The 10,720-nt window shown below is 47.8% G+C and overlaps 1 protein-coding gene across 1 annotated transcript in view; it reads left to right on the top strand.

The window, feature by feature from the left end:
- The window catches only part of RNF213 (ring finger protein 213), a gene marked incomplete at its 5' end in the record, with an annotated part of 49,096 nt that extends 38,686 nt beyond the window's left edge, over positions 1-10,410 (top strand). Inside the window, 19 exon segments of the mRNA XM_008948906.1 lie at positions 385-582; positions 585-698; positions 700-951; positions 1,632-1,713; positions 1,951-1,985; positions 2,306-2,400; positions 3,161-3,320; positions 3,639-3,819; positions 4,615-4,709; positions 5,252-5,503; positions 5,819-5,951; positions 6,652-6,735; positions 7,108-7,288; positions 7,401-7,602; positions 7,747-7,824; positions 8,127-8,324; positions 9,102-9,191; positions 9,291-9,469; positions 10,257-10,410. Of these exon segments, the coding sequence (XP_008947154.1) occupies positions 385-582; positions 585-698; positions 700-951; positions 1,632-1,713; positions 1,951-1,985; positions 2,306-2,400; positions 3,161-3,320; positions 3,639-3,819; positions 4,615-4,709; positions 5,252-5,503; positions 5,819-5,951; positions 6,652-6,735; positions 7,108-7,288; positions 7,401-7,602; positions 7,747-7,824; positions 8,127-8,324; positions 9,102-9,191; positions 9,291-9,469; positions 10,257-10,410 (2,763 nt within the window).
- Between the last annotated feature and the right edge of the window lie 310 nt (positions 10,411-10,720).

Here is a 10,720-nt window from a genome sequence, read left to right as displayed (position 1 = left end):
ACCCAGAAAACTGTTGGCTGCCTTGGCCACAAGGGCACATTGCTGGCTCATGGAGATCTTGCTGTCCACCAGCACTCACAGGTCCTTCTCTGTGGAGCTGCTTCCCAGCAGGTCAGCCCCTCACCAGTAGTGGTGCAGGGGGTCATTCCTCCCCAAGTTCAGGTCTCAACACTTGTCTGTGTTGAATTTCATTAGGTTCCTCTTTGCCCAACTCTCCAGCCTGCCCAGTGCAGCCTTCCGGTGTGTCAGCCACTCCTCCCAGTTTTGTATCATCAGCAAACCTGCTGAGGGTCCACTGTCCCTTCATCCAGGTCTGCATATCCACTAACTTCAGCTGTGACAGCTCAGAGCCTGTTCTCTGCCACATCATCAGTTCTTTTGCAGGCATCTTGCAGCTCCCCAGCTGTACGGTCTGTCCATCTGCTCCTGGCTCTTTTCAGAGAGGTCACTGCCCTCTATGGAAGTGGTTGCTCAAGTCTTCATCCCAGACAGCAGGTAAGTTCCTTCACTTTGGAAGAGAAAGAAATGACAAGCATGATAAGGGTGAATGAGATTTGAATCCTGTTCTGCTGCCCCAAATATGTCTGTGTCCTGCCCTGAGCACACTGGGTGTGTTTTCGAAGCAGGAGCATGGGAAGCAGCCCATAGTCCTCTTCCATTTGGGCAATATCATGCTCATTTTATTTCTTTTAAACATGTTTTTTTCAGCAAACAGACGCTATGACCAAGTTCATCCAGAACTCTCAAGCCCTGAATTCTCCAGACCTGCAGCACTTTGCAGCTTCTCTTGTGATGAACACTCTGCCATCTCTGAGAGTGGAGCCCCGAAGCTTCGGGCGCGGCGGCGCGCTGGCAGAGATGGCTGTTCACATGGCAGCTGTCCTGCTCTGTGGGCACAGCCCCCTCCTGCAGCCCCTGAGGAACCTGGCCTGCCACCCAGACACCATGCAGGTACAGAGCTTTAGCTCAGATGGCATTAGCATGCTGCTCTCCCACCTCTCTGCTGGGTCCCCTGTGATCTAACCTACCGTAACTTCACAAGCACCAACTTGCTGGTGTAGCTGGGAACTCCCAGTGCATGATTACTGCAGTGTTGTTGGGATTAAGTAGCACTTTTCAGGGTACCTCTGCCTCCTTGAGCAGCATCAGACAGTTTTTCTGCTGTTTGAGTGCAGAGCAGGTCCAAAAGCAGGTGGCAGGTTGTGCTGTGGAGACCTGCATGCTCTAGAGGATCATGGCTCATGGAGCCCTGGCTGGGGTCAGGGTGGAGGCATCTGCTGCTCTCTCTGGCTATGGAAGGCATGAGGAAATGTACCCTGGTGTGCACCAGCACATCGGGCCACCCCGAGAGGAATCCAGTATGTCTGGAGAGCTCACATGCAAGTCTTAAGAATACTGACAGCTCTTGGAGTGGATTTTCAAAGGTAGAACCTGTCAGTGTGTGCCTACATCATCTGTGTGACCTTTGCTCTCACATCTCTTGTGCCCCATCATGAGTAAAGAATCAGTGAGCGACTGCTAGGGTTGCCTATGCCCTACCCTAGCCCTGCAGGTTAGGTGTAGGATTTTCCTCCAAGAGAGAACTGGTTTGTCTATTTATTCATCACCTTTTTTCCTTTTTTTCCCCTTAGCATTCTTTTCTGCCCACAATGCCAGAGGATCTGATGGCTCAGGCGAGGTCCTGGGGAGAACTGGCTGCCCTGCGCTGGTACAGTAAGTGCCCCTGACTGGCTGTGAAGCAGCTGAAGGCCAGTCCTTGGTTTGTGAATGAAACTTCCAAATGTGTAAGATTCCTTGGGTTCCTGCATGGGCCTGTTGCTCCCCTCAGCTCTGGGGCAGGCAGCGTTTTTGATTAGATCTTGAAGCATATTTCTTGCCCCAAGATGAAAGGGAATAACAGAGGCTCTGTAAATGTCTCCCTGTAACACTGTCCTGTTCTTCTCTTGCTAGCATGTCGAAATGGGCACCCCTGTGCTGTAGGAGAGGTAAGAATTGGAGACTGGTGGGTTTTTCAGCAGGTGGGGTTTTCAACAATTAGTTTCTTTTGTTTACTGGTTTTAGTGTTTTATTGCACAGTGGTTAGTTTTCTACACTCTGCATTATTCATCATTTTGCTGTTGTAACATAACCTTTAGGATAGCTCTAACACAGCTTATACCATCAATGGAAGAAATGAGAGGCAGAGGACCCTTGCTCAGTATATAGCAGGTTTTGAATTAACCAGTTGCAGCTTGATTTGTGTCTTTCTCTGCTGGAGGGGCTCTTACCCTAGAACTCAGTGTTCTCATTTTGCTTTTTTTGCTAGTGTGGTCTCCCCAAGGAAACCAGCTACTGCCTTGACTGTGGTGCCCCAGTGGGAGGACTAGACCATAAACCACTGCAGGGCTTTAAGGAATTAAGGTAGGCTGTGTTTCATTAACCCTTTCAGCACTAAATTATGTGGGACTTGCTCTCAAGGCAAAAGGTACCAACCACTTCATGCTGCTGCCTGGAAGGTGGCACGTGGGACTCCCCATGAGCTCAGTCTTTGGCCTCTGAGGGGGAAGAGGCTCTGCTGTTAGGAGTGCTGGCACAACTGATTTCACAGAAACTGCCCTAAAAGACCCTGTCAAGCTGCTGGTGTAGGGTTTGTCATCTCTCTGCTCATCCAGGCTGATGGAGGTTATGATGCAGGTGGTTCTACACCAACATAGAGTATAGGCAACGTTTTCTTAAATGGATGAGCATGACTGAACTTCTGCCAGAGCTCTGGTAACTGTGACTTGTGCTTCTCCCTCAGCTGTCTGGATTAGCACTTACAGCCCTTGTGTACTACTGTTAAAGCTGCTAATTCTAACAGCAGTGGCTTCTTGTCCATCCAGCATGGAGTTGGCTAACCTTGCTCTACAGGGCTGGATGTTGCCTGTTTCATAGAAAACCTCTTAGGAAAAAATGTCCAAGGAAGAATTATCAGCCAGCAAAACAAAACAAATGGGCTTATTTGTGTACAAAACTTACTGGAAGTCCTTGTTCCCCTGCAGTACTTTTAACTAGCAGCTTTCAGAGCGTTCAAAGGACCTTACTGGGTATCAAAGACATCTCTTGTGTGGATGTGTGTTTTTTCATGGTGGTGTTTTTTTTTTGAGGCAAAAAATACTACACTTGTTGCAATTTCCAACAGGAATACTGGGGACAGAACTCAAACTGGCCACATCCTTGGAGATGTACAACACAGGAGAGCCCTGGGGGTGTCTGATCGGGCCATGTCACCCCTTGTCTTCACTCTCCTGCACCTGCTCACGCATCTGGCCATGTTCCTGGGAGCCACAGAAAATCCTCAGGTATCTCCCATCCTAGTTCCAAGGGGCTACATGAAAAGTAGTGAAACCTTTGTATGGTGCTGGTTCTTCTTCATCAGCTTGCCAAGTAGTGAGAGCAGTCATTGAAGATACATGACCCAAATTCACCTCCCTCCTTGCCCAGCAGGGATTTTGGTCCCTTCGTGCACTTACATGCACACACACATCCCTGCCTTTGTTCAGGTGGTAGGAGTCCTGTAGGACTGCATTGACTGGTAACACACTAGCTCCACACACGTGCCCTGTGCTTGAACTGGATGTAATTTGCCATGCTCATTGTTGCCTTTTGTTGCTTTTTAGGCATTACAGAAGATTATCAAGCCACTGGTGCACAACTCGATGAGTTTCCTGGAGGAGCACATTCAGGAGGACTTGGCACAGCTGACAAAAATTTTGGGGAAGAGTGTTGATGAGACTATCAACATCTTTCATCTTGTTCTCAGCAGCCTCCTCAAGGACCCTCATCAGCACCCAGGGCAGTGTAAGGACAACTACTGCTCATATCCCATCTGTGAGCTCCAGCAGCATTTTAAGGGCAGCAGGTGTTTAGCTGCTTTGCTAACAGACCATTTCCAACAGGCAGTAGCTGAGCTGAGGATGGAGATCAGAAACCTTGAGGCTTGTTTTTTGCTGTAGGGAGTGAAGGATTTTTTGGCTATTTCTCTTCTGGCTGAGTACATGGAGTTTGCAAGGTGTGGTGCAGAACTCTGAGGAATTTCTGAATAAGTAACCTCCTGATGTGATAGAGCTTTCAGCTCACAAGGAGAGGGACTATGCAGAGCACAGTAGCTCATGCTCTGTATAATCTTTATACTATACTGCCTCTAAGTGACTAGCAAGGAGCTGTTTGGCAGGGAAGGGATGGCAGAGTAGGGTTCACAGTAGAATCTGGAGTTGAAGTTGAGTCATTGTGCCATAGAGGGATTTATATGCAAAACCATGGTTCTGGTGTGACAGCACAAATCACTGTTCCAAGGGCTGTTCTATGGTCTGACCTTGGACAAGTTAACTTTTCTGGGATTATGAATGACTTGTATGCAAGTCCACATCATTCAAATGAATGACTGGACAGAGGTGTCTGAAAACCTGTGATCAGTGTGTGCCAGTTTGGGTGACACTCTCCAGCTAGGCCAAGATACTCAGTTAGCTGCTGGGACCCCTGTAATTGCTCTTGGCTGATCATGCAGACTTGCAAGGATGTCACATCTGGAAGCTTAGAGGAGTTGTGCTTTTTTAGCTGAAGCATTGCAGATGTGAGAGATTATTCTTGTTGCAGGGCCAGTTAGGTTTGATGGTGTGCTCTCCACCAAGGAGAAGAGAAACAACTGGGAAGAAATTGTTGCAAAAACAATTATTGTTCCTGAATTGCAGGTAAGAAATTTGCTTTATAAAATTTCAGTAGCTGAGCTGTTCAAAATCCACTTACTTGGAGATCTGACATGCTGTAATATCTGTGTTGCAATTTTCACCTAGCTCTTAAAGCCAGGCTGTCTCTGACACAACTGCAGGTGAACTTTAGTTTGTAAGGGTCAGACAACTCTAATCTACCTGTGGAAATGAGTATCTGAAGCTGGAGTTGTGCTGTGTTGATTTTCTATGGTTCAAAAAGCAGAAGTGTCTTAGTTTCATTGAAAGTGCTTGTCCAAGTGAGCATATGGTGGCTCCAGATGAATCCTGTCTGCCTCCCCTCACCATCATCTCCAGATTAGAAGACCTGTGAGTGGGGTGAGCTGGAGAACAAAGAATCATTCATGGTATAAACAGTATCTTGCAGGATGTTTTATGTTCATCTTCTGCTTTGACAGATTTCTGTCCCTGATCATCAAGCTGTTAGGGAAATAGACTCTAGTGGAGTTTCAACATTATATCAGACACTGCCAATTCTGATATCATTTCTTTTTCTTTTAATGCAGGATTTGGATAAAAAACTTGTGAAGTTAAATAGACAAATACAAGAGGATGAGAGAATTTCTTCTAATCCATTAGTGAAAATAGTCTATGGTGAGCCAGCTGCTTTCCTGTCCCAGCTGCCAGAGGACAGTCACATACATCACTCCAAGATGTGGAGCTGCCGAAAGAGGATTTCAGTGGAGAACCTGGGCCACATAGTCCAGCAGAAGAATGCTAAGGACACTGTCCCTCTCCTGTGGAAGTTCCTGCAGAAGGTGGGTGTGACACAGGGATGAGAGAGTGCAGTGTTCAGGGATCAGTTCAGAGCCACGGACCAGGTGAGGTCAGAAGGGACCTCTGGAGGTGATCTGGTCCAACCCCCTGCTCAGGCAGAGTCACCTGGAGCCAGCTGCCCAGGACTAAACCACTGTTTGATTATACAGTGTCTTTATTCTTATAACTTTCTATAATCTTGAGAAGTGCACATGTAAATGTTTTCATTGAAACATTTAAAATCTAATTCCATAAAAGCATTCAAAACTGGCTTGTCCAAGAACAGCCTTACTCATGGGTGCCCTTTCCTCTTCCAGGAAACAGAGCTGAGGCTGGTTAAGTTCTTACCAGAGATTCTGGCTCTGCAGAGAGACTTGGTGAGGAGATTTCAGAACACAGCTGATGTCAAGCCCTGCTCCATCAGGGACTTCCTCAGTGAACCCCTCTCAGGTGAGAAGACTGGCAAAACTGTAGCTAGTGAAACAAAAAGCACTGCATAGTCCTGATGAAAATGCAGGTGAAAATTTATCTTGAGCTTGCAATCTTAAGCCCTCATAACTTCCTTTTAACTCCCATCCAAATGAACTGAAGACCTTGACCCTGGAATTACACTTGGAAAATTCATCAGATGACATTAAGGAGAATTAAGCACAGGAAGAGTGTTCACAGGAGGCAGGGACTCTGCTCAGAGACAGGCAGGATAAATCCCTGAGTGCAGTAGTGCATGTGTTGAATTTTTAAGCTCTACCCTAGAGCAGGGCCTGCCTACAAAGTGCAGATGATATCCTTCCACTTGTGAGCAGCATACAGACATTTTATGGCAACTAATTCAATTGTATTTAAGTGCAATTACTTAAGATTTTAAGCACTTAGGGAAATGTACTTAAAGGACATGAAGCATCAGCATGAGGATCTGTCCAGCCTTGTAGCCTGGGCCAATGGCAGACAGGAATGGAAGAACAGAAACAGAGCAAATGACTTGGTTTGATACCATTAAAAAAACTGTTTAATGTCTATTTAGTCTCTCTTGATCCATTTGAGCAGTTGCCTAGGGTTCAGTGCTGTGCTTTGAAAATTCTAGTGTTATGGAGTTTCACAGTGGTGCCAGTAAGAGGTGTGTTCAAAGATTCATCTTTCTGTTATTTCTCAGATGTGATGAGGGACCTGCTACAGAGGAGAGTGAATGTGTTTCTGTCTGTCTGGAACAAGCTGAGAAGCTCACTGGACACCAATGGTGGGTACCTTCCCTTCCCAGCATTGTTCTGAGAGTGATGGAAGCACGAGCTTGCCAGTTGTCAGACAGTTCTCCTCTACTGCTACCCTCCAACAGTTTGAGTTCCTCCCCTCAGCAATGCTAAAACATATCCTCAAAACTGACCTTGGTCACTGAAGGTTTAAGAAGGTCCAGGTGCAAATGGAAGAATTTGTTTCCCTCTTGTTCTGTTCTTGCCTGAACTTGCTCTTTAGTGCTTTTACACAATGGGAAGAGTGCTGCTGTTCTCAGGTCCTGTGCTTTCCTCAGGCCTGGGTCAGCTCAGGAGAGGTTTGTTCATCGTGGGCTGGCTCTGGGCCACCCTGAGCAGTCTTCCCTGTGTTATTTTTTTAGGGGAAATTAAGCTTCCTAAAGGCTACTGTGATGCTGACCTGACCCTGGACAGCAAGCTTGAGGTCCTTCTGCCACGTCGACAGGGGCTGGGCCTCTGCTCCACAGCCCTGACCAGTTACCTCATCAGTCTGCACAATGATTTTATCCACTCTGTGAACAAACACATGAAGGAAGATGATCGGTAGGTGCTGTTCCACTGGGCATCTTCAGTTCTGTAGCATGACTTGCTTGTCAGCTCTCCCTGCTCCACAGAGGCTTCTTGCTCTACATGGAGACTGTTTTCTCCTCTGCAGGTACTTGGTCAGCCCATCAGAAGTGGCTGACCTGCATTTGATCAGTTATGAGGTTGAGAGAGACCTGATTCCTCTGATCTTGTCCAACTGCCAGTACAGCATGGAGAAGGGGGGGGAGACGTTGCAGGACTTTGATCTAGAGAAGATCCAGCAGCAAATCATCAGCAAGTTCCTGCAAGGGAAGCCACTCATCACCCTAAAGGTAGGAGAAGGCAGCTGGCTGTGTCTTCTGCAGACAGCCTGGCTGCTCTTGGAGCCCTGCTGTGTTTGCTGCAGCCAGGCTTGTGCTGTAGCAGGGTAGGCAACATCACCAAAGCTCTACAGCCACGGGTTTCTGTCCTGGCAGGGGATACCCACCCTGGTGTGCAGGCACGACCGGAACTACGAGCAGCTCTTCAGTGATGTCAGGAGCAAGGTGGAGCAGGTGGGTTTGTGCACTGGAGCAAACAGGGCAGTGTGACCTCTGCTGTCCCAAGAACTTTTGGGGTTGTCTTCTGTTGCTTGCCTTGTCCAGCTGAAGGCCTGTCTGCACGTCTCTGCATGCCTTGGGCACGTCCAAACTGGCCTCCTGTTGTCAGTCAGGATTTACAAAGGAAAGGGATAGAGTTAAATGCTTCCACTTCCCTAATTCTGGGGCTCTGTCTTCTGTGACTTAAGCAACTTGAGCAGCAGTAAGAAATGGCTCTAAACTAATATTAACAACTGCTCTGGCCTCATGTTTTTCAGAGTGCTCTCCCCAGTTCTGTGATGAACATGATCAGTGGGGAACTAGTGTCTTACAGTGATGTCTGTGATGCTCTGTCCATCACTGAGATTACCTTGGGATTCCTGGCCATGGCTGGAGAGAATGCTGAGATGCTTCTTGTTGACTACATCAAAAATGTTCTGCAGATGGGTGATCAGACAAACTCTCATGTACTGCAGGTGAGTCCTGAGAGAGATGCTCTTATTTGTACAGGCTAAAATCTGCAATGGCTTATACTGAATCCAGCCAGTCTGATCTCCAAGCCCAGCAAAAGTACAGTTTGAACAGGTATATGATAGAATTCCCTCCCCACCATATCCAACAGACAGGGGGGGAAACAGTTTTCACTTTCCCTGCATCCAGTGTTTGCAAGGTGGGAGCATAAAATAGCTTGTGGTGCTCAGCAGGTTCTTGCAGAAGCATTCAGAAAGGTCTGGCACAGGATATGCAGAAGGTCAAACACTTTTCTGCAGGTCCAAGTTCTTCTGTCAGCACCAGGAAGGAGAGTTCTCTGCTGAGTGTCAGCATAATTAGCTGCAATGCTAAAACTAAGGGAGAATTTGTAATTGTGGATCAGCTTTGAGTGACACTGACTTGCCTGGTGCTGAGCAGGATTGAAAGTATTCCTTCATCTCTCAAAAGTGGTGACAGGGGAAAGCTTTATCTCCCAATAATGTGTGAGAAGAGGCTCTATATGGATAGGGAGCAAAGGCACTGTGTTTGACAAGTGTGTGTGCCATAGTCCTACCACTTTCCCAGTCCCTCTCAGGATACCAAAAAAGGATTATTGCAGGAGAAATGGGGAAGAGGGAGAGAAGCCTATTGCAGGTGGGCTTCTACCCCCAGGTGGAAAGGTCTGCTGAACTCTCTGCTTGTATCCTCTGTAGTCCTGACCTGCCAGGTTTCTGAGGACACCCCTTACCTCCAGGTTCATTGCCTGTGTGTTTGTCTTTCAGGCTCTCAGGCAGTGCCACCTAAAGCACAGCATAGCCCTCTGGCAGCTCCTCTCAACCCACAAGTCTGAGCAGCTTCTGCGCCTCAAGAGGGTAAGATGCACCCAAACCTTCAGTGTCTAGCCAGCTGTCTCCTTCTCTGAATGACCCTGCTCAAATGTAGATGGTTATTTTCCCTTGCTGTATTTTTAGGATCCTTTTGTAGACATCAGTGCAGACTACAAAGCTGAGCTCAGTCCAAAGATTGCCAAGCTCCTCAACACCTTCCTTGTCCACTCAAGACTGGAAACCTTCCTGCAGGAGCTCCATGAAATGATTGTCTTGAGGCTGAGACGTGTCCAAGCTGTGGATATGTTCAGACCCACATGGAGGTAACAGTTATGCACCCAAAAACATCTCACAGCTGTTCTAGTTATTAAACTTCTGACTCTGAAATGCACCCAGTGGAAACAGTTCCCTTGGCAAATCACTGCTGTGCTGGGCACAAAGCAGAGCCAACCATGTGAAGAGCAGGCAGCTTATTTTAAGACACACTGTGTTTCTAGCATGTAGGACTCTTCTTCAGCTTACATGAGTTGTTTTGGGAACACTGTTGGAGTATACCAGGAACAGCATGTTTGTGAGCACTAAACACAAACACTTCTGCAGTCCCTCAGATGAGCACAGCCACAGCCTGGCTCTAGCTGCTTGGTTCTGACCTGCAGCCTCCCATTTCTGGGATCTTCAGTCTCTATAGAATCATAGAATGGTTTAGGCTGGGAAAGACCTTTCAGAGAGACTCCAGCTGCTCTCCCAGCCCTGCCAGGTCCCCACTGCCCCATGTCCCTCACCCCACATCTCCACAGCTTGGGAACCCCTCCAGGGGTGGGGACTCCACCACTGCCCTGGGCAGCCTGGCACAGCCCTGGGCAACCCTCCAGGGCAAGAAATTGTTCCTCAGGGACAACCTCAACCTCCCCTGGGGCAATTTGAGGCAGTTTCCTCTTGTCCTGTCCTTTGTTCCTTGGGAGAAGAGATTGACCCCCATGAACCTGAGTGGCTGTTCAATCCCTCTTACAAACTGTTTTAATACTGTGTATTTAATACTGGTGCTAACCTGTGGTATTTGTAGTTAGCTGTACACCATTTAATGCTGCTTTTTTGGGCTTTGTTTTCCAGCCTGAAGGAATCACTCCTTCCTTACCTCGATGCCAAAGACTCTGAGTTGGCTATAGAGCTGCAGGAGATGTTCCCAGATGAGATTTTCCTCTCTCATGCTACTGCCACCTGGAAAGCAGCTGCTGCCTTCAAACGAGAGCGCAGGGAAAGCTGAGAGCCCTGCAGCAGCCCTCCTGCTACATGGGGAATTCTGGTGCCACTCACCTGTTGGTGGGAAGCTGGAACCTCGGGGGTTGTATTTTGGATTTGTTGCCCGTGTTTGGAATATTTTTTTTTACTACCTTCAGTACCAAAACTATGAGAAGGAGATGCTCTCGTGCATCAGAAGGATGGTGGAGAAACTACTGCAGGCATCATGAACAACCCCGAGCTCACCTCACACACAGATGAAGGATTTACTGTTTTTTACTCTTAGACAGCATCAGCTCCCTCCCTCCGGCGGGGCAGGGGCGGTGCTGCAGCCT

The sequence above is a fragment of the Merops nubicus genome, unplaced genomic scaffold, assembly GCF_000691845.1.
Source record: "Merops nubicus isolate BGI_N331 unplaced genomic scaffold, ASM69184v1 scaffold2281, whole genome shotgun sequence".
In the NCBI taxonomy this organism is placed as follows: domain Eukaryota; kingdom Metazoa; phylum Chordata; class Aves; order Coraciiformes; family Meropidae; genus Merops; species Merops nubicus.
This window is presented reverse-complemented; position numbering and strand designations above follow the sequence as displayed.